A 24,402-nucleotide genomic window follows, 5' to 3' on the forward strand; every position below is an offset into this window, starting at 1 on the left:
GGGGGGGGTGGGCAACTGACATTAATTACTGACCAAAAACCTTTCAACAGGAGAGGATGCAAAGTTCATGAAATGTACTTAATGACTCACTTGGTGCTAAGCAGGCTGATCTTGTGGGATTGGTGTTTTAGGGCTAACAAAGAGGGGGGTGTGCTGGGGGCTCCATGCCACACGTGCCACTGGTGCTACCCTGTGTTCAATACCTCAGCTAGTGCATGTCCCCCTCCCCAGAAAAACGTGGGTGTTTTTGATCACAAGCCCAGTATAGTAAGATATTACACTTAAAGCATATTTTTTATTAGGCTAAACTTTTACTTCAGTGTGAGAATTGTTGCTTGCTTTTGTTTATAATTCACAAGGGATCTTCTTGCTCCTTTCATTATTACACTTGCAGCATATTAGCACACTTTTTTTTAGATGGGGATGTGTTTTGGAGGTAGTCCATAACTTTGGGTGATTACTGGGAAAAAGTTGCTTTAAATTCTGTGTCTTTTGACATGTTCCTTTGAGGAGGATGAGAGAGAGAGAGACAGATGGCTACTACTTGAATAGGGTTGTTTTTTATTTCCTCTCATGTCCTGAAAAGGACTGAAACATGATATTGAAATAAAGGAGTGGGTGAGGAATAACTTTCCATTAATTTATTACTTTATTTCATACTTGAAACAAAGATAAAATTTGTTGGTTTTCCTACCCATCTCTTGCTGTATATCTTAAATGAATTACGTAGTTAAGATGAGTGCCAATTTTAGAATGCTGTGGGTTCATGCTAGGGGCAAATGAAGCATTCAGGGTGAGAATGAAGTGTATGTATTTAGAAGAAATTTTCTCTTTTTGACCCATGGCACTAGATGCTGTGGAGGTGACCAGCTTGGCTTCAGCCCATGGACCTGTTCTGAGCTGGGAATGGGGCACGAGCCCAGCACCTGCTCTCCTGCTGTCACAGCTTGGCCTGGCTCCCTGTAGCTCAGTGTCCCCAGTACTCTGCAGCCAGGGACCCTCAGCTCAGCTCCCCTTCTGTGACACTGCAAGGACAGACAGGATCGCCCTGTGTGGCACAGTTCTCACCTTGCTTTTACTGCCTGGGCTGATGCCAGGGCTGGGCTCTTTGGAGCTGGAGTGAATGTGAACTCAGGTGTGTTCCAGGCCTGTGTTTCTGGCCTCTGTTATGGATTTAGGCAACTAACTCTATTGATAGTTTTGGATTGACAGAAAGTAGAAATGTTTGTATCTGTGGACAGGGAGTTGGGGACCATGTGGGTTTACAAACAAAAGCAAACAGTGGCACTTTAGGTTAAGTTAAAATGTTACTCCTGCTTGCATGAATACAATAAAGAGGTGTACAAAGACAGCAAGAGCAAGCTTGCACTAGCTTCCAAATATTGTGCATGTGAGTCAGAAATGAGGCTTCTCAAAGCAAACTGTGATCAGCTATTAAAACCTTATCCTGAGGCATTGGATTTGATTCAGTTCTCTGAACAGCACTGTTCATATTCACAACTCGAAGTAAAATTGGACTCTTGGCAATTGCTGGGCAACAGGTGATTCAAAGCAGACGTGATGGATGAGATTGATACCAACAGACTTTGAGTTCTGCATCAGAGCTAAATGCTCAAGGCAATCCAGTCTCTCATTCTTGGATACCTTCAGGGTGTGTTCATCTGACCTGTTTTACTGCTTATTTCAGAGTGAAGTGGGCCATTGGCTACACTAGGTGCATTGGCTAATCTCTCTTGTTGGGAGAGAAATGAAGTTGACCAGTTCCAAAATACATGTCTGTGAATCCCATTCTGCTTGTGATTTAATTCACTCTGTGAAAATAAATCCTTCCATTAAATATTTTAAAAAAAAAGTCATTAAATAAGATGTTGCCTTTTTTTGCTTTAAAAAACAAAATTTGCAAATTTGGAAGAGAAAGGATAAGTGGCATTTCACAAAGCAAACAGCTTCTCAGTTTTACTTACTGAGCAATTTTGCATGGCCCCAGGAAACTCCTGTACAGCCCTGCTTATGCCTGGGAGGTATATTTGGGTTGTGGACAGTATGTCATGATTGCAGAAAGTCCCATGTTCATTTTTTTTCAGAGTAAAAAATTTACTGGGTTTGAGACACTTTGATGTAATTTCATGGTTAAACCAACAGTGCCATCTGCCTTGGGTCTGACACTGGTATCTGGTCACTTTGTGGTGCTGGTCCCAAACCTCTGCAAAGGGCATGGCTGTGCTTTTTCTTGCTGTGTGTTCTCTGATGTTGAAGCATCAGAGGTGCCATGTGGCACTGAAAGCCAGCCCAAATCTGGAGGAATAAACATGATGTGGAGTTAATGAGGTCTGAAGCATGTGAATTGTTCTCACTGCTCTGTGTATTTGAGTGGCTCTGTACCCCATTCTCTCACACACTGTGCAGGGTGTTACAGCCATCCTGCCTTTCCTGCTGCTCAGGGTATCCTGGACTTGGGAAAGTTCTCTGTATACACACTCAGCCTCTGGAATGGGTGGCTGTGTAAAGGAGCATCCTTCAAATATAGGCTATTAAAGTAAATGTGTTTGCAAGTTTACAGACAAAATAATGATGGGCAATGACTGCTGAAACTGTTTCAAATGAAATAGCATTTGAAGCAATGCTAGCAGTTCTTTTTAGTAGATTATAAAAGAACAAAATTATGTTCACCAGTTTCTAACAAGTTGGGAAATGGACACATGTGCCTTGTTAACCAGCCTTATATAATACACAAATAAGTCTTTCAGTGTTTTTGGTAAGTCCTGACTTGATCTCTCTGCTTTTGGGCTTTTTGGAGGTTTTCTGCCTATGAAAGCTTTCTTCACCAAGTATAAAAATGATGTTAGCATCTTCTATTCCAATCCATTTTGAGCTCTGATGTTTAAGACTTTCATTAGATGACAGAGAGATTGTAGGTCAAACACTGCCTGACTTTCACAATGATTTCCATCTGAAGGGTCTTACATAGTATAGTCTCTTCATGTTTTATTTAAAATTTTAGTTGGGTTCTTGACTCATGGAAAAATAAATAAAAATGAAGGTTATACTGCAGTGAAAAAACCATGAAACTGCTCTGTCAAATGAACTGCATGACATTTGTCCATGGGAAATATCCATTAAGTGAGTGAATAAAGTTACTGCTCTAGTTTGACATAGTAGGCAGTATTTCTGTGAGTATTGTACATGTAGATGATTTACCTCTACCTCTGCTTTAAGTTCACCTTTAAAGTAATAAAACACAAGTGGGCAAAGTCTTCCCGTAATCCTGCTTTCCCATAGCTCTTTGTTATGTTGCTTAAAACATAAAATTACAGTGTAATAAGTATTTTCAGTTATTCCACCCATAAAGGGTAGGGGGAAAATCTGTTTGCAGTTAGTGCTGGTACTGAGATATTATTTCTGGTCTGTGCTTTGGCAGTGATCAGGGGAGCAGGACGTGCAGCTGAAGGCTCAGGGAGAGGTCACTGCCAGGGTGCTGCTCCTGGAGCTCCAGGAGGAGAAGCCATGTGTAAGCAGCAGTGGGAGAAAGGAAGAGAAAACTGAATTGTTTAAAAACCTGTCACCCAAAAAGTGAAGGGTGGAAAAGCTTCCGTGAAACTGCAGCTGGGAATACTCATAGACGTTTGTTTACTGCAGCTTGGTCTGTGTATTTCTTCTGTTAGCTGAAGAATTTATCCCAAACTGTGTGTCTTGACAGCTGCTGTGCAGTAGTGTGTGGTGGTAGCACATCCAGAGAACACATAGGAAATGGGGTACCTAAGCAGTGCATGCTTGAGCCATGTCCTCAGTGGCATTGGGAGTGAGCAGCTGCCCTCCAAGGGTGCAGCCTCTGGGTTTGCTGTGCTCATCTGTGCCCACAGCGTGCCCGAGCCTTTGCTGGGCTCAGACCCCGCAGTGTCCCCACTGCAGCTCCTGGGGCTGGGCATGTGCCCAGCAGGACGAGCTCCGGGAGCAGAGCTGTGCCTGTGTGTGTGATTTCACTGCAATATGGAAGTTCCATCTAGTTCCCAATGGCTGTCACTTCAGGGTAGATTGTAATGCAGCTATTTATGTGCTGTTTGCCTGGGTGGCTGCTGATGTACAAGCCAGCTTCTAGGAGTCTTCATTCTGTGTTTTACCAGAATGATTTTGTGCATGTGAATTTTTTGCATGGGATTCCTATTATGGGATGAATTGAATATTAAATTACTCCTCAAACCCTAAGGCAGTGCATCAGCTTCACTCATCCTGAGCAATTTGTGCTATGCTGTATGAACCATATCCCAGGTTCAGTTTCTCAGTTTTCCCAGGGCTGGGATTTTGCTGCATTTTTTTCTGTTTTTCTTTTTTAAAGCCGGAATGTTTTATTAAGGGTGAAAAATATTTTTAATGAAGTATTTTAATTTGCTCTTGTGTTATGGGCTTGTGTTCCACCCTCCCCTCATCCAGGTTTTGCCAGATGTTTTAAATATCTTCTCAGTACATATGCTTTCAAGGTTTTTCTGCAAATCCAATTGTGTTTAACAGGCACTGAGTCCTTGTGAATCAATGTTGTATTTTTCTCTACTTCATGCCTCCCAGATCTGGCAGATGTCTTGAGTTTTAGGATAGCAGGTTTTCAGTGTTTTCTGTATGAAAGCAGATAAGGTTGGTACATAGTTAGAATTTCCTCAGAAAGGATCAGAGTTTCAGACGTCTGTGGGAGGAAGGCATTTCATTGACCACATGTTTTTACAGCATTTAGTCAATTTAGTAAGTAATTAAATCAAATAATTCATCTTATGCTGTATCAAAAGGGATGGCTTTTGTAAGGAAAGCTGCATTTTTGAGATCTTTTTTGCATTTTTCTCTTCCTTTCCTTTCCTTTTTTATTTTATTTTATTTTTCAAAGTTCTTGTATATGTAACATTTAAACCAAATACAGTGTTTCATTTATCTTTCCTTGGAAAAATTTCTTAAAGTCATAGTTTTAGCTAGAGGGATGATAATTTTCATCCATAGATACACGTGGTTAATTCAGTTTTATTTTCCTTTTGACCAGCCAAATTAAATACATTTGTTTGATTTTAGTCATAACTATTTTATTACTCTCACTGCAATGTAAACTATTTGCTCTGTGTTTCCTTCCTTGATTTTTTCCCCTCACTATTTTTCCTGTCATTTGCTTGTAAGATACCTGAAGGGTCATTTTTAACAATCAAAAGTGAGGAAATGTCAAAGGTGGGGCTGCTGCTGAAGGCTCTTTGTGTGCTCAGTGCTTTCTGTCTGTAGTTATCAAACTGTGGAATGTGAGATGCTCAGCACGTGTGATGGGATGAGGCTCTAACCCGAGAGAAGGTTAGCTGGTGACTTGATGCTCCTTCCTTCTGCTTCCATTTGCTGACTTCCAGATTGAGAAGCCGGTGCATCTGGGTTAACTTGATGCCTCATGGAAATTTTAGAAAGGAGACAACCACTTTGTATCAGCTTGTGATGAGAAACAGAAGGAGAATGGAAAAGAGAAGGCATGAAGAATTAAAGAACCAAGATGCATGGATCAGGAAAGGGGAGGGGGGAGGGCAGGAAGAGGAGCTAGTGGCAGGGAATGTTTACCTCCCTGGGGACAAATAAAAATACATAACTGTTTCCTTGATGTTACTTTGCTGTATAAACAGTTACCCTAGGACCCATGTAAATGATGTATGACTATGAGAGAGAAAGTGAGGAGGTTGCTGCTGCCCTCCTGCTCACCCTTTCTCTTTGCAAAGCTCTCTGTAGAACCTGAGACCTGGTCCATGCCAGAAACTGGAGTGAAAAAACAAAAAACAAAAAACAACAACAAAAAAAAGTTATAGACACGAAAAGGAGGGATAATCCCACATGGATACACTTTTGTTATTTCTCAAGTGTTAATCACAAAATGAAAAATGGTAGTGTGTAGTGTTAGATTTGTGTAAGTGCATGATGACATTTTGAATTACCTTTCCTGAAACACAAACTGTGGATTGTCTGACACAGAAGACATTCACTGAATTGCGGAGCTTTAAAAATGACAGTCCTGGGGCTTTGATGGATTCTCTGTCTCCTGAAGTCTTGAAATTAAAGTCAATATTTTTCTGTATTTCCAACAGAAGTTAAAAGACTAAATGCAGACATTATTGCATGGTGTACCTGGGCTTATATAGGTGCTTGACAGGATGATCACAGGGTGTCTTCAGGATTTGAGTTATGAGTCTTGTTTGGAGTTTCACAGTAGTGCTGCAATGCATGTATTGAATGATTCTTTGCATACTTGGACCTATGCTTTTCTCATTTTAAGATTCTTCTGTATTTGTTTTCTTAACATTTTATTTTTTGTGATGCAGTTTCCCCCCCTTTCTTATTGTTTACAATGTCCATTCCAGCCAATTCTGTAGTCTTCCCCTGCTGTCTGCCACAGGAATCTGTATATACTGCTCCAATACCCTTTGCTCCTGCAAACCCTCCAGCAGCCAGGTTTCCCATTCATCCTTACCCTACATTTTGTTTGTAGATGGAGTGTATTGGTTAGGTTTGTTTTTTCTTGCTTTGCTTTAAAATTAGTTTTAAAGGTTTTTTTGCATTTGTTTTTTGATTCAGCTCCTCCTTGGTGCAGAGGAAGTGCAGACTAAGGAGGATGGAGAGCATCTGGTTGAGTCACCATGGCTTGGACTGGTTGTGTTCTCCTGTGGGACTGGCTAGTGAATCAGCTGCTACCCAGGAAACTGAGGCTGACAAAAATTCTGGATTGACTTTTAATGCTTTTTTGGCCCTTCAGCAGAAACAAATCTGTTTTGGCTCAGCTAAAAAAAATGGATGTTTTGAGCCCTTTTCTTCCCTGAGTATTTATTCTCTTTACTGTACTTCATAGCCAACTGCTGGCATAGCTGTATTACAGAAAATTCTGAAGACTGTATTTTGCAACAATGGCTTCAAGTGTGCTCTGACTTAATTAGCAGGAAAAACCAGCTTATATTTCTGGCTCTATTAGGGGCTTCATGCTGTTGTGTGACTGCTTATTGTTGAACATTTAATGCGGAAGACAGTTTACCTGACAGATGGGGGGGGGGGGGGGGGGGTTGAGAGAAAAATAGGTTAAATATGTAAGTCACCACATAAATGCTAAGTATGATTATAAAATGCAAAAATGATGATACAGAAATCTGTGAGGAGAGCCATGCAAGACTGCCTGTGGGCCTAGGATTTTAGTCCTTTGCTTTTACAGGAAGAGACTAAATATGCTTATGCAATATTAATTCAGAATATACAGCAAATTGGCATTTGGAAGCATTCAATTTTCCTCATAATTGTTCTCCATTCACTTGGCCGATTATCAGTAATTTCAGGGAATTAAAGATGCTCTTTTTAGAAGTTTCTAGTGAACTCTTTAGAATTGTCAAACAATAACAAACCTGCCACTTAGGCAGCAATTTTCCCTCTTGCTGTCCTTACACTGATGTTATATTGCTGTTTGGAAAGGCTAGACAAGCAGTAAATCAGCAGGAAATTTTTTTCAGCCTCATGCTGCTGAGTGAATTTTTATCCAAGAATTTCTGTGTTTGTTTTGTTCATGCTAAGACTTTCATCCTTCAGTTTGAGAACAGAGAGGTTGGTTTTCTTTGATAGCAAATCTGCTAAAGTGTATTTTGTTAAAGAATTTAGTATTGTATTTTTGTGGATTAAGCTTGTTAACCTTCAGTCATCTCTAGGTGAATCCCACCGGAATGCAATTCAAAGCGTGTGATGTCCACCTCTTTCCTTTTCCTCTCCTGTAGTATGAAAAGGGAAACAAAATAGTTAAAAACCCCTCAGGAAGGGGGTTGGGAAGTGCGATTTACTGAAAAGGTGGCACTCAGTCTGTGTCACAGGACTTCCTAAAGCACAAAGTGTGCACAGGAACAAGAACTGCAGAATGTCTGTGGTCAGAAAGGGGACTGTTTCATGGTGATCTGTGACAGCGTGGTCCAGTGACCTGGTGGAGATATTATGTACCTGCCTGCAGGTTTTGGATGTGCTGAGCATAATCATCTCTCAGTCTCATGATCTCTGCCTCCTCTTTATCCTGGAGTTAGCAGGCCAAGGGGACATCATCCCAGTGCCGTCCCTGTGCCAAGCAGGAGTGAGGAGTGTGGACATCTGAATGCGTGTGGGCTTGGGTAGTTTTGGCTCCCATTTCCAGCCCTGCTGAGGTGCTGCTGCTGAAGAGGCGCAACAGAGCTCTCCAAGATGTTTAACTGCTTTTCTCCTCAGCAGCTGTGTGGAAACAGCAAAAAACTCTTTACATTTGATAGATGGTTTTAGTCCAGCACTCGTATTTGAGATAACCCAGCTGTTTCTGAGGAGCATGGGAGCAGCCTTCCTTTGCACAAATGGTTTTGGTCATCTCAGAAAAAGCACATACGGCTGTTTGGTTTGTTTTAATCTTCCCTACATTACAATTGCCATAGTAATCACTCAAAAAGGTATGATGATAGTTGTATTACAAGAGGTGATAAAAACTGAGGGAGGTTAGTGAGGCCTGCTTGATGCTGGGCATGGAACAAGGTGCAGCCCAATTTGTCCCTCTCTTGAGGTTTTGTAATACCTGCAGCCAGGAGTTGTTCCTCTATGAGTGGTCTTTTGTCTTGTTGGCTTTTGCATGATACAACCCCCCACTTTCATTGGAAATGTGCGTTGGAAAACTTCCATTGGGAATGGAACACCCTCCATTATCAAGATTCAGGCTTCATTTCCCACATATGCAAAGTCTTGGCTTCCCTTTTAAAATTGTTGAGAAGGTTTGCATTTTGTACATGTTGCATGACCTACGGGTAAGTTTTCTCTCCTAAGTTTGAGCTTGAGAATGAAAATGTTAAACGTCCTTTGGAAGTATTTTCAAAAGCTTGAAAAATACATAAATCAAAATCTTGTCTTACAAAAAGAAAAGTGAACTCTGTCATGAATTAATAACTTTAAAATAGTTCTAGGAATTCCAGAGAAGAACACAAAGTAATGAACTTGTCCTCAGAAAACGATGTAGTTTCAGAAACATTTAAGGACTATTTTTCATATTTATGTGAATGGTATAAAAAATAATGTTTCAGTTTTTCTAGAGACAAAATCCCAGCTAAAGATAATATGTATCTGTATGCATACAAGTTTACTTTTCTGTAATGACTTCAAAAAACATCTGCGAGAGGTAACTGTTTTAGGTAGCCTTTGTGTTTGTAGCGATGAGTAAGTATCTTAAATATTATTTAATGCAGTAGATTTTTGATGTGTCATATGAAGTATTAAATACACTAGCTCTCATATAGTTGTAAAAATACTCTGCCTTCAGAGATTGTATAAACATAGGTAGCTATACAATAGTAACCTATTTTTCTTCTTTCTTATTTTATATAAAAAACGTTTTTATTAGCCAGTAAAGTGGCTTTAGTCAGAAGCACCATATTTAATGTAAAAATGGTGTAGAATGAGAACATTTTGAGTTAATTTTCAGATTTTTAACTAAGCACTCCAAAAAACAGAGCTGGTTCCTGCTGGGGGCACATTGACTGCGTGGTGCACGCTGCAGAGAAGTTGATGATCTGTGAGAGCCTATGGGTGTTCTCCCACTCACAGTTGTTTGTGCATCTTCCTTGTGTTTATTCTGCGAATGGAAAGGTGTTTTGCACAAGCCATGTAAGGATGCATGGATTGAAAATAAATGTGGTAGGAAGGTCTTACTGCTAGCAAGTGTTCTAAATTCTGGTATAATATAAAATGATGATAAGACTTGTTCCCTAAAACCATTTGCTCTCAGGCAGGTTAAAGAAACAGCTCCATCAGTAGAGGAGATGACTCTTTTCTCTGTGGCTTTTTTTTTTTTTTTTTTTTTTTTTTTTTTTTTTTTTTTTTTTTAAGGAAATTTTTTTTTTTTTTCTTTTTTTTTTTTTTTTTTTTTTTTTTTTTTTTTTTGTAGTTATGCAAGGTAACTTCCTTTTGAGGAGTGGAAAATTTGAGGAATTGCATTCCACAGAGTCTTTGTGAAGAATTAACTTAAGCTAAAAGTATTGCTACACTGAATTTTTGGTTATCATAGGAGCGTGTCATGGTTTTCCTGGTACAGGGTGGGTAGGGGAAGCCCATGGATGCTGAGGACAGGATGCCATAGTGCTCTTACAGATCTCCTTTACATCCTAGCTGGTATCCCTGCAGCTGGGGCATTTAGCTAGAAAAGTAGCTCTTCCTTTGCATCTTCATCTTGGCAGTTGGATGGAGAGTGACCCTTCCATATTCCTTCTTTGCTCCTGGATACATTTTGCTGTGGACTGAGGTCTTAGCCTTGACACTGTGGGAATGTGTCTGGGTGGGTGACATTCAGGGAAGCACTCTGTCCATGTGAAAAGCAACCCTGGCCATGGGCTCATGGGAATTAGAACAACTGTAGTTCCTTTGCTTTCCTGGTTCTGTCCATCCTCGGCAGAGATTTTGTTACTTTACAATCTTTCTGCAGGGAGGTCTTGGGAGAGATTGAGGTGCACAAGTGCACGAGGTGCTAGTCTGGGTTCAGGTGCAGAAGAAGCCATTCAGTTGCCAGACCAGTTGGAACAACATGTTTTCTTCTGCTTAGTGTAGAGTGCAGAGTGTGAGGGGTTTTCCAGAGAACTCTTGTCCAGCTGACTATTTGCAGGGCATTTCCAGGATAACCTCTCCTGGGCTATTGATTTTCTTTGGAATCTGTTGACATTCCTCATGTTCAAGCAACAACCTCCAATTACTCATGCTAATGGAAGAAGACCAAGTGAAATATACTGACAGTCTGTTCTTTTTCTCATTTCAGTGTATCAATATATTTTGGGCTGCAGAAAAATAACTGCCTTATTAATCTCCTTTGAAGAATGATAATTCCTTAATAGAGAGAATTCCTTAATAGTGAGAATTCCTTAATAGCATAAAATGAATAATAATAATAAATAATACAAATAAATATTTAGAGATTTTGTGAAATAAAATTTGTCCACCTCTTGTGCCCTCTCTGCATTCAGATACTTGAAATTATTGTAGCACATTCTAGGATGAGACAAGGAGGGAGTCTTGTGGTGTGGAAACAGCTTGGAAAAGTTAGCTGCTGGGAATCTGACAAATTCTGGCATGAAGTATATACCATAGTATTTCAGTAAATATCTTCTGTTAGTTCTGGCTAAAGCTGTTTCTCCACTAAGAAAGATGATCTTCATCTCTGGGCTAGAACCAATCACAAATTCTAATGAAATTTGGCAACTGCAAGCATGAAAAGTCATTGATCCAAAAATCCACGAACTGTCTTTCATGTAGCAAGACTTCCCTTTGAACCTCAGTTGAAGCTCTTTCTGCTGGCTTTTTCTTGGTTTTGAACTTATAGGAATGATTTTTTACTCTTTTCAGATTTGGCAATGTGAAATTAAAAAATGGAGTGAGAGGCACATAATTAAGCATGCAGTGTAACTGCATGTTTCCAGGGCTGTAGAAGGAGAGGAATGGGGGAAAAAAAAACCAGAGGAGAAATAAAAATTGAAAAAAAAAAAAAAGGAAGAGAAAAAGAAAAGACATTGCCAAAGTTTTTCTAAGGTGTAGAAAATATTCTTGATTTCCAAAACAGAACAATTTATGCTCCCTGTTGTTTTAGGGGGCTTTGAAAAGTACATGCACATACTTCAAGCAGCACTAGTTTCCCTACTGTTCACCAGGCATGGTTTTAAACAGTAAGGAGATATCTAGAAAAGAATTAAGGATGTCTGCTGTTCTGTCACCCCGTGGAGAACAGTAGGCATTACGTGTTGTCCCATTGTGGGCATTATCTGAACAATCTAACAACAGCTTCCAGTGTAGGCTGGATTGTTTTACTATTTGGCTACTGGGAACACTGGAGTTTTCTGCAGAAGGTGATCTTTAACATTAAGAATTAAAGAAGATTTTAGCATGTTGTGTTGAAGCTGGAGCTTCTTATTCCCCACGCTGTGGTTGGAAAGACCTTGTTCGGTCACCATTAGTTTTGTGTAGTCACCAAACTTTTTAGCTTCCAGACTGTTCTCTGACCTCCCCCCAGTGAAAGGTCAGGCAGAACATGGCATATACTGGCAGAGAGCAGCACTATCTGCCCTCCCATGTCACGTCATGGCAGCTCTGCTGCCGTGTGTCCCCTGTGGATGAGGAGGGTTGGTGGCATTTCATCTCATTACTTAAACACGCAAATGTTTCATTTGTCAGTGGGGATTCAGCTTGATACTTGCAACTGAATGACAGAAAAGAATATTCTTGAGATCTTTATGCTCTGTGCTTTGCCTTTGAGCTGTATTAGTCCCTGCGTGCAGAAGAGCCTTCTGCTAAATATTGTTTGTCTGGGCACATGGGGTGGCATGATGTGGCCTTTTCCTGCTTCTTCTTGAGATTTTTTGTTCTTCTTGGTCATCAGCTGTAGATAGGAGTTCAGTGGAACGTTAACTCACAGATACTTGATAATGAGAGCATTTGATAATGAGAGCATGTTTCATGAATGTACCAACATGCTTCTAATAATCCTAGTAAATGTTTCTGTCATGGAAACAAGAGCAAGTGCCATTAAAATTGCAGAAGCTGTTGGTAATTTTTAATAGAAGTTCAGGACTGTGTTCATTCTGTCTTATTATAGACAGTGGTTGTAAATGTTGTTTGCTGTGTTGGAAACTCAGTAGTGTGCATAGAGGCAATTCCTTCCCATGTCTTCTGGGTTTTTTTTGTATTTTGTACATGTAGCTATGCACATATAATTTCTGTCCAAAAACCCTAACCTTTTAAATGATTGTGGTCAAGTTTTCTTGGTTGTCATACTTATTATGCTTCAGTTAAAAATCTGTCTAAATAATTTCTGTAATGAAGCTATCTGGATTTTGTGTAACTCAGGTTCAGATCCACCTCCAGGCACTCCAAATTGTTGACTTCTCCAGCTTGACAGTGGCCTGTGATATACAGGATTGCTTTTATATCTCAAACCACCCCCCAGCTTAATTCTTGATTACTCCTGAACTTCTCTGCAGTGTAGCAAGGCTGGAGCCAGCCATGCTCACCCCAGCCTGAGAAGGAGGGTTGCCAAGTGCCTGCTCAGTGGCAAGGAACTGCTCCACACAAACATGGAAAAGTAGCAGATTAACAGGTAGACACCTCTGAAGACTGAACATTCATCTGATGACTGGCAAAGAAATATCTCTTCCCTTACTGCTTCAAAAATAACTGAGTAAAAAACCATCACACGTAGCTTGTTCACAGTTCCCATAATTAGGACACCAGTAGGACCCCAGCTTCCACCCTTAATTTACCATACCCTGTGTACCACCAGACTGTTTAGTGATGGTGCTATTGTGATGTCTTACTAATTCATAAGTTTTGGGGTTTTTTTCCCATTCTGACCATTGGTAGAAATGCTGCAGGTTTTCATTTCCTTCCCAGAGAGTGCCTGGTGTGTAGGGTTTCCTCCACTGGGCAGTTCCCAGAGAGGGAAAGCTGATGGACAGCCTGCAGGCTCTGAAGCCCTCTGGGCAGTGCAGGTCTCTACTTCTCTGCCAGTTTGTAAGATGTAATTCATGAGCCAGGATGAGGCATTAGGGTTTTTTTGATAGAGAGTAGGGAAGAAGGGAGATTCTAGCTTTGTAAGGACTTGTGTTAGTGACAAATCTCTTGCTAATTACACACATAGCTGCTGAATTAAGCATGTTTAACTCTTTGGCATCTGCAAATGATCCACATAGGAGTTCTCACTTCACACATGGGGTCACGCAGTGATGTACGAGGCTGTGTTGGCAACTGATGTTGAAAGAAACTTTATTCTCTGGTAAGTCAGAAATGGCCCTAGACTAACAAGGGGTTAGTTAGAACCCCTAATATCTGGTGCTGCAGGATACTGCTCTTCTCCCCACCCCTTTCCCTCCTCACATAAAAGCACAGTGGTGGCCTGGGGACCAGAAAGGGGTCATGGCATTGGCAACCACAGCAGGTTTTCTCTGACTGAAACTTACTGATGAAAGAACTGTACTGTGTATTATAAACATTTTAACATTCCTTGTTCTTCCCAACTGAGCTCTTCAAGTTACAGTGTAAATCCGATTGTTGCATCTGTATTTTTTCTCTTCTATCCAGGAAAATGTTGCAAACATCTTCCTTCTTTTCTGAGCCCATCCAAAGCATTTAGACCATAAACAATCAAGAGTTTTCATAGCACTGCATTATGTTTAGTAACAGGAGGAATTTTTCCATTAAGTTTCAGGGGATGTTTCAAAATTGTGGTAAGAAAAATATCTGCCAGCTTCCTTCCTGTGTCTCAGAGTGCTGAAGTTTAATCAACTCAAAGCAGCCAGGAATTTGTTCCTGTCACTGTAAACTCTGGCTTGCACTGCAGAATGAATGAAGATGTGTAATACAGTGTCTTCATTAAAACATAACTAAATATCAATCACAGTATTATTAGCAAGGTATGATCTCTAATGAAAGCAAAATAACTTCAACAGCAACAAAATTGATGATGTTTCCTGCTGTCACACAACTGTTTGAAAAAGTAAGACATAAATTTTTTGCAAAAATTTTGGCATCTGGGAGACTAGAAGTGCATTTTTCTTACATAGTAGTAGTAGCAGCATGAAAATAGGTAAAGAGGTAATACAGCATGTTTTAAGGAAATCATGAAGAATGTACCCAAAACCCTGAGACTGTAGCTCATTAAAATATACTGAAATACAATTTTTTTTTGACAGAGATGAGTAGAACATTTGTGAAATCTGACATTTTTGTCTTTTCTTTTGGCATATAAAGATATTTGCATTTTAGAAAAGAGCCCAGAGAAAAGAGACGGAGAGGGTGAAGGTAATTAAATTTTAATTTCAGTTTTAAAGATCTTTCTCTAATTAGCTTTAAAAGTCAGTGTCTAAGTAAATTGAGTTTCAGGGTGCAATCATAATTTTCTTCCTGGATCCTAGTATTCAAAAGTAAGAAAAAAGAATATTAGAGAAAGAGAAGGAAGATTGTTATTTTAAAGGCCTTTCAAGATAAGGATTTAACATTACCTCATTATTAAAATATAATTGTGGCAGGTTGTTTTTTTATTTCTGAATTTCAAAGTCATTGAGCAGTCATGGTTGGGGAAATGAGAAACTTAGGTTCTATTAAAAGAAACTGAAAATTATACCAGGAAAGTAAAGATTTTTCTTCTTTCTTCTGCTTTGTAACAAGATTTCTTTTTTTGTGGCTTGCTTGTGTTCTTTTCTCTGTTATCCATTCTTCCAGTTTTGATCATAGGCATGCTAACATAATGTCCTATGTTTCTTAAAGGTGTGCTAGCATGCAGTGGGCTTCTGTTGGTGTGTTTTACCCAGCCAAGTGCATTTTTCTCTGCATTTATGTGATGGCTGGGGACACAACCTGCTGCATTCTTCTGCCATCTGCCAGACCACGCTGTGTGTTTTTAGTGCTGTGGCCCAGGCTCTGGTGTGGCCGCCTGCCAGAGCTCCAACGGCGTGGGGCAGTGGTGGGAGGAAAACAGGCTAATGGTGACTTGTCATGCTTTAATGTGCAAATGATTATAAATGTGCCATTTTAAAACTAAAGATACAAGAAAACAGAGAATGTTTGATAACATTGAAAATATGTCTGTGAGAAGTACATAAGCTGTTGTTTGACGATGAATTGCTAGAAAAACAACTAAAACCAGTTGGTTTCTACATGAAGTAGTTATAAATATCTGGAATTGTGTGAAACAATGATTTTTTTTCTCTGTAAGAGCTGTGGAAGTCTTGTTATTTAACCAAGAGTTCTGAATGTAGAAAATGTAATTTTAGAAGCTGATCTTTTTACGCATAAACATATTTTCAAGTAGAGAAATGCTAATTATCTAAACTATGTCACCTTTCTTGTAATTCTGAAAGGGAAAGCCATGAATACAAAATACTTGGCATTTGCAGGTGAATGCTGTGTAATTCATGTAGTATTTGCAAATGTTGAAGCATTTGATAGAAATTTAAGTGTCTTGAAATGTGACCATAAACACTTTATGGATTAACAATCAGCATAGAAATCTTAAATGTTGGAGGCAATCTTAGTCTAGAGATTGTTGTCCAATAGGATTTCATGAGGCTTCTTGTCACTTTTGGTTTTATTTAACATCTTTAAATCTGAGAGAATCAGTACTGTAAATAGTATGTTAACTAAATTTCTAGATGTTAATAGACTGGGAAAATAGAATAGCATGAATGAGGGAAAGATATATATAACCCAACAGTACTACACAACTGAATACAGTTTGATTCAGCCTGAATAAATAGAAGATAATGTATAAGAACATTGATCTAAACTGAACTTTAATTATTGAGACAGATGCTGAAGCAAGACTACAGAAGACATTTCAGGATTTCTTTGGATGTTCTGGGTTGATACCATGACAATAAAATACCCAAATATGATTACTGCTGACTATGTATTAGCATCAAAGTTCAAAGATGACAGGGAGGATTTAAGCAGCACTGAGGGTATTTCATAAAAGAAATACACTATTCAGGGTGCCTTCTGAACAAGTTAAGACTGGAATAATATTTACAAAAGTGAACAGCAATAGTGACTTAAAAGAGGCAAAGGTTATGTGCTGTGTAGCACTGTTTAGGAGAAATTTGAGAGGTCTGTGACATATGAAAAGAGAGTTTTTTAAGGGGAGGGGGGTAACTAGTGACAGGAGGATAAACTTGGGGAGAATAATACAAATAAACAAATTCTGGGCATTTTGACATTCAGAAATGCTGATTTTTTTTTTTTACTGGATTCCAGGAGGGAGAAAAATATTTCAGAAGTATGTTTCTGAAAGCACCTACAACTGGTAGTAACTTTGCAGTGCTCCTGTTTTGTATCCCTCCCAGCTCCCATCTCTCCCATAGTGTGCCTGTTTTCTTCTGCAGGACAAATGGTGCTGTTTTTCCAGCAGTGGTTCTTCACCTCTTGGAATGGCTTAAGGGCTTTTTTTCCCCTTTAATTTCTAATTCCAGATATCTACATTTGATTTGCTCTGTTTTGTTAATCTTGTAGAGAAGTCCTGGCTTATGTTAGCTGCTGCTAGGGTTTAATCTAGTCTGTAGATAAGTTCACAATCAGCTGGGTTTTGCTTCCAACTATTTTTCTTCTATCCATAGTCAGGTCTACAACAGCCTTGGTGGTCTTTGGAAGTTACCATCACCTTGTCTTTAGGTGTTTTCAAATATGAAAGTTGAACTGATACGGGGATTTGAGCTTTTGAATGTCATAGCAGGTGTTTGGCTCTTGCTGTGTCCAACTGAGTGAAACAAGGAGATGAACTGAACCTACTGAAATTGGAACCAGAACTCCAGGAGCTGTGCTGGAGTGTGAAACTCAAGGCTAATCTAAATATTTTTAAAGAGATATTTCAATTAAATACAGACAAAGCCTTAACTTGTAGTTCCAAGTACTTCAAGCTGAAAGAAGCAGTTCTGCTTTCCTCAGCCCCAGGATGACCCTGATTTATCCTTTCTCTTGGGCTTCAGATGAGGATTTGAACAGAATGATGAGCTGGATGGGTGGTGGAGACAGCAAAGCTGTTCAATTGCTGTCTCCCATCCCCAGAGTGGTTTTTTGATGCTGACGTAGGATCTGTGTGTGTCTTGTGTATACAGTGCACCCTGATGTACATATGTATCTATGGGATCACTTCCAGGAACTCTGTCAAACCTGAGCAGCTTTCTGGTTAAAAGCTACTCTTTCCCACAGAGTTTTTTGGTTTCACTGATTTATCATTTTCCCAGAGATGTCTCCTAGAGTATGGAGAGGAAAAAAAGAATCCTCTTCCGCTCTCTCATCTGTCATGAGCCTGATGGTCTGTGTGAGATGGCTAGAAATGACTCTGAGATTATTTTTTCGTTTCTGTGCCTTAAATCCACTGCACACCAAATTGCACAAACTGCAGAGGCACTGGGGAGCTGAAACCTTCACAGAGTAAAATTATCTTGGCCATGCTATATAAATATAACTATGTATTTTTCTAGTCATGCCCTCCAAGCTGACATCCAGGAGGAAATTGGGATGGGAAGGTATCTATTAGCTCTGCTCTGGGGGACCACCATCCATTGTGCTGAGTGCCTGCACGCAGGGCAACATGCTCAGCTTTATGGATGAAATTTCCCAGATCCTCCAATACTTTTGCTCATGAGCATATTTGAAAATCAGAGAAGGTGATGACCCTTTTAAAATAAAAATGGAATTGCTGGCAGGAAGGGAAGGTACAACTCTGCGTTCTTTAAATTTAAAGATGGTTATAAAATGTATATTGGCTGTTTTTATAATTTATAGTGAAACTGCTGTTGCTTTTAATAAAATGAGACTTCCAGTCAGAATTTCATGATTATGAATGTGAGCATTTTGTTATACAGCTTGGATCTATCCTACAAATAACCATCTTCTAGCAGAATTCTGGCTATATACATAACTTAATGGGATACTCTGTCAACATAATTCTTTCTGAAGTTGACTCTTGCTTGAATACTTCAAGTCCTTGAATGTGACTCAAGAGCTGCGTTACTGTAACTTTCAGGATTTTTAATTTAATTTTTCTTTTTTCCTTAGACTTTTAAAACTTCCTGTAATTCATTATTAGATTTACCATTTCAAGTGCTTATTTAAAAGGCACCTTAGCTGCAGAAGCAAATCAATATTTACAGTGCATTAGTGCCACAGAGAATTTGAAGCCTTGTGATTAGAGTTCATTGCTGTTTTATCCACTCTTCAAAGAAACCACAGACTTCAAACAGTATCAGCCATCATCCTGGAATCAGTGACATTGCATCGGTCCCATGCGTGCTTTATCTTGTGGTTTAATTATTAAGTTCTTTTCCTTTGATTTTCCTTTTAATATTTCAAAGTATATCCTCTTCAAATCTATACATTCTAGTCAAATTCTCTAAACTAGAGGATTGTAACTAACAATATATTGGTTAAAAAAAATCTGTTCAATATATTCTTTTATGTTGTTGTTTTAATGGAGAGTAAACAGAATTGAAGAGAATGAAGGACATGATGTTTCAGCTTGTGGTTAACATAGTGTGAACAAGATTTACTTCTTAGATTAAGACCTATTGACCATTGGCAAGCAGCAAGTGTTAGAGCCAGCTCTGTGTGCCTGCCCCCTTCCTGTAATAAAAAAAAAAATAATGCCATATGTTTAAGTTTCTTCTTAACTTGGAAAATATACAGATGCAACAAACTCATTTTTTTTGTCTTCTATAATTCATTGTATTGCAAAAAAGAAGTTTGCTTTGTAAAACAAATCACTTCTCCTTACACATGGAACCATTTCCATAAGAAGAGACTAGAAGAGATCATTTGTATCTTCATATTGACAGAATACCCTTTTTAAAAAAGATTTGATGAAATGTTCAGTAAACATCTGAAAATGTCTTAATAGCTAAACTTGTTGAAATGAAACTAGTCATACTGAAGGTGGCTTATCTGTAAGTAGATTTTGTAGGGAAGCTTCTCATGTTAATGCTCTCTCCAGAGCATATTAATATTGGGCATTCCATTGTATAATTGACTACCTGTGTTTTGAAGTCTGTACTCACCATTCTGCAAACTGTCAGGTTTTCACTACAAAGCAAAAGCCAAGGCAGCAATAATGGCTTGCTCCTCTCCAGAAATGCTAGTTTGATTTCCTTTCTTTCTTTGTTGGCAGTTTGGCTTCTTTTCTTACACAAGTTCACCCAACTGAACTTTTGTTTTGTCAAACAATTTGAAGAAGAAGTGTAAAAATACGAGAACATTTTGCTATCACCATGCTTATATATAGACATACAAGCATAAGGAGCAAGTGAAGTCATGTTTGAAAATTGTAATTCTCTGTTGTGGGGTGAGTAGTGAAGGCAAACATGATAATATGCACGGGCTGCTGCTTGAAACAAATATAGATTGGTATTTTTCTTAAGTGGCATTACATACCTCAGAGCTCCTTTTTGGCTCAGGCTGATCTAATAAAGGAGAAAGTGTGTTGGGGGCTGTGCCAGCAGCATGGCGCCGCTGGGAAGGCGTCACTTCATCCGGTGCTGGGGCTGCAGCTGAGCCACCTCTGCCCAGAGGTCTCCTGAGGTTTCATAGGGCACTGTGTGTGTGTTTGTCATAGAGGGGGAAAGGAGATGCTTTGCCTTCAGCTGCTTCAGGAAAGCTGAAGTAGTTGAAAACAAGGCAATCAAAGAAAGATCCTCTATTAGAGTCTATGAGTATGTACTGAGAGATCAAATTCTTAGTAGACTTAACTCTGCTCATTAATATTTCCTTCATAATTAGTAATCTTTCATGAAGTATTCCTTTAATTAATTCTAGTTCCATTATACACTTACATATATATCTATAAATAAGTGTATACATATTTAGAAAATAAAGTGTTTTATTTGCTGGAAATTACCTTTTGTTATAAAAACTAAAAATAAAAAAAAATTGAAAGCAAAGAGGAATAGTACAACAGTTATGGAGAAAAAACATTAATTCTTTGTTATTCTTGTTTACCAGAATGAACATGAAATAGATTGACTGTTTTGGTGTTTGGTCATGTAACACTTGTTTATATCCCAGCATCAGGAGTCCTTGTGGATTTAAAAAAACTCACAGGTTTTCATTGTGTGGCATGACTTACTGTATTTTTCAGTGTATTCATAATGTCCTGCAAAATAAGATTCTCTAATACTAAGTGTAACATTAACATGAAGCTATTGTCAAGATTGAGACAAGTCATTTAACAAACAGCTCCTGTCACTGTGTTTTCGTGTTGGTATTGCCAGACATGCACCCTCAGTTTCCTTGGGAACTGTTTCACTGAAGCATTAAAACCTAGTCCTGGTTTTTATTCTCAGCTGTTGCCCATTGTGCCTTTCCCACTGACTCAACTGCTTAGGTGCCATCGCTTTCACCTTTTTCCTTTGCACTTTGCATTCAGAGTTCTCAGTGCTGCAATAAAGAGAAATAAAACTGATAAATCACAGCCTCTCTGTTCTGATGCTGAGTGGGAGAGTACTAAGAGGTCACAAATTCAGGCAGTGAAACTTCTGTTTGGGCAAGGAGAGGATAGATGTGTGGGTATTTGCTGTAGGATAATAAATGAAATTGGAAAAAATTAAGTTGTATTTCAAAAGAAACTGACTTTATTGTGCCATTAAAGTTTCCAGAATGGATGTGACCTCTACATATATTAAGAAACCTTATCTCTTTCCAATCAGTCTACCTTCCTGCTGCATCATTTTTTACTAATGAAATATTTTTCTCCTGTCAGTCATGCCAGCTGGAAGGCTGAGGGAATCAGGGTTAATCAGCACAGATCTTGCTTGAGCTGTCAGGAAGAGGCAGTGGAAGAATGCAGAGTAGAAAACAGTCTCTTCCATAAGTTTTGAGAGGGAAATGCAGAGTATATTTTAGAAGGTCAGGAGGCTGCCTTGGCTGGCCTGCAGCTTCCTGGCAGCATGTTGTGCTAGCAGTGCCCAGGCTGCAGCCCGGCAGTGGGATGGGGGACACGTCATCCAAGGCCACCCCTTGCTTTGCCACCAGGCTTTGCCTGCTTGCTCTTTAAAATACCTATATGTCACCTTAACCTCCTGGTTGTTCAAGCTCATGTTGCATCTTTTTATTTTGCACGACACCCAACAGATAGCTTTGTACGTGGAAGGCCACTGAGCTCTGCTTGCTTCAAAGGGATTGGTTTTCCCTTCCTTTTCTCCATGTGCAGCCAAGCAGCAAGGCTGTGGTTTTGAGGGAACAGACCTTGTCCTTGAGGAGCTATGCTGAGGTCAATAACTCCATACTCTGTGAAACCACATTTGGTCGCAGCCACCCTTCCAGAGCTTGAAAAAATATTTTTCCTTTGTCAGAAACATTTTAAATCTAGTCAATGTTTATTTACTGTCTGTTTTATTCTTTCAGATATGCCTCTCCATGTCCGACGCAGTAGTGACCCTGCACTCATTGGCCTCTCAACCTCTGTGAGTGACACAAATTTTCCTTCAGAGGAGCCTTCTCGGAAGAACCCTACCAGGTGGTCCACAACAGCGGGTTTCCTCAAACAGAACACCCCTGGCGTGCCCAGTGCTCATGAAAGAAAGGTATATTTCTCTCCTACTTCAGTAAATAAATTACAAATGTACATGAATTGTTTTCTGCTCCTCTCATCTGCTCCTGGTTTCAACTTGTGTTTTCTGACCTTGTCCACCAAACCCCGTCAGCAGCAGTGAAGTGTTTGGGTCACACGTGTCCTGCCCTTCCCAGACTCTCAGCGATAACCACAGCAGCGACTCTGAAAACTTGATTTTTCCCCTTAGCTGTAGTTGAACCTATGATTACTCACTATTCTGCAAAGTTTTTATTTTTCAACTTTTTCTTAATGTTAGTAGGCCATGTCTGTAATAATTTTTACTCATCTCTGTAGAAGGCCTGATGTCAGTGAATAATCTTCATGCCCACAGCTGGTCTGGTTTGTCTTGCTAACCCAGCATTGCTAATTTGTACTTTTTGTACAAAAAGTAATTGTGGCTCTAGTGAAGTAATACAAAACACAAATGGCAAATGATTTCTCTCTGTGATAGCAGTCTTAAAAATAAAACAGTGAAATGTAGTGTATTTTTTCCTTAATTTATTCAATATGATTTCAGTATCTCTCCATGAATTGCATTATTTGCTAGAGAAGTCAGCAAGAAGCACTCTTCTCAGTGCAATATTAAAAAAATTGGAAGAATCATGCCCTTTTGTACAGATCCCACATTGCCCATAATTGTGATGGAAACTTGCAGACAAACTCAAAAGGAAAAAATGTATATTTTCTAATAGAAATGAGTAATTTTAAAAGAATGTTGCACTTTTGGTTGCCATTCTGACTACACAAAGTCCTCTTGGAAAATATGCAGCTTATTATAGCTTTTATTTTTTTCCCCTCATTCCTGTTAACTCTGTGTAGTATAAATGCAAACTAAGTATCAGCAGTGAGGACTCACACACCCCAAATAAAGAAGTCTTTATACACTGCTAATGAAGCAAACTATTTCAGTGGGCCTTTGGTCATTTCAAAAGAATCTATAAAATCTCAGTGCTCATAGGCATTGAGGTCTCTCTTCATGCAGAGGTGTCAGTTTAACTTGGTATCATTAAGTTTCTGCTTGATCAGGATTTCAGGCAGGTAATAATATGTTTTCTGTCACTTGCACTGGTGTGGCTCAGAACTGTGTGCCTGTTTGTAAATATGTGTTTTATACTACTCTGATTCATAGAAGAAAAATGATAATCTAATCCATTTGAAGTATTAACATTTTCGGTTCATTTTTTGTGAAATGATAATGAGACGACACTTCGTTACTCCACAAGCACAGATATGAAGGGCTATGCACAGCATAATCAGATTTCTTTGAGTGCCTGAAGTTAGCAGAAATTGGAGAGAATTGAACAGCAGCTAATCTTTCACACTAGTCTCATCATTAGTTGTTCAGCATGTATTTACTCTTGATTTTTATGAAAATATTTCATGTCTATTGGAGCACGGTGACCAAATTGGAAAGGAATGCACATGATCTCATGTAGGGATGGGAAGGCAGGCACCAGAGAACATTAAATCAAGAAGATTGGAAGGAACTGAAGTTACATTAGTTAGTGCAATAGATGCTGATAAATTCTTTTATAGTTTTTGAACACTGTGTATATTGATCATTTGAATAGAACAGATCACTATTTTTAATAGGTAAATTGCAGTAAACACATGGAATTAAATAATTGCTTATGTGATGTGTATTATGAATTAATCCTGAGTTCATTTATGCTAGACTGATTTTTTTCTGTTTTCAGTCTTGATTTCTTAATGTGAGTCAAGATTTTGTAGCCAATCCTATTTCTATTAGGAACAAGTGTTAAGAACTCTCATTTCCTTTCACAGTATTAGCAACAATTTCATTTGTATTATTATTCTAAATGGTGGCATTTTTGAAGTCCCTGTCACCAATCTCTTACCAAAGTACTGACAATGAATTTTTGCAAATGTATTTGTGTTATTTGAGCTATAACAAGTCCTCTTTTCTTACGTTAGGTTGTTTTCTTCAGCTACTCGGATAACAAAGAGATGGCTGTGCTTTGTTCCAGACTGTTTCATTGATTATAGACGACACAGACATTTTGAGAAAAGCAATGAGAACAGTCTTAATTTTCTGCTCAGTGCATGGAGCCTGAGCACCCATATATCTTTTGTGAGTGGTTGGCACTATGTAATGTTTTCACTGCAGTTCTCTTTCTTGACAGCACAAGAACATATGTTCTTGGGCTGAGATTTGCAGCACAGTTGTAGATTAGCAACTTTGCCCCAGCAGTATCTTGCAGAAACATGAAAAGGGTTTCTGGGAGAGTTGCCAAAAGCTTCATCCACCTACTGACTCCAAGAAGTGACATTACTTT

The 24,402-nt window shown here is 39.0% G+C and overlaps 1 protein-coding gene across 14 annotated transcripts in view; it reads left to right on the plus strand.

The window, feature by feature from the left end:
- Nucleotides 1-24,402, plus strand: part of PARD3 (par-3 family cell polarity regulator) — a 444,410-nt gene that overhangs the window by 158,546 nt on the left and 261,462 nt on the right. For all 14 annotated transcript variants that reach the window (XM_041487469.1, XM_041487512.1, XM_041487496.1 and 11 more), the window contains exon 4: nucleotides 21,898-22,076. In XM_041487469.1, coding sequence (XP_041343403.1) covers nucleotides 21,898-22,076 — 179 coding nt within the window. The remainder of the gene's footprint in view (nucleotides 1-21,897; nucleotides 22,077-24,402) is intronic.

This window comes from Pyrgilauda ruficollis, unplaced genomic scaffold, assembly GCF_017590135.1.
Source record: "Pyrgilauda ruficollis isolate IOZ18807 unplaced genomic scaffold, ASM1759013v1 scaffold12, whole genome shotgun sequence".
Lineage (NCBI taxonomy): Eukaryota > Metazoa > Chordata > Aves > Passeriformes > Passeridae > Pyrgilauda > Pyrgilauda ruficollis.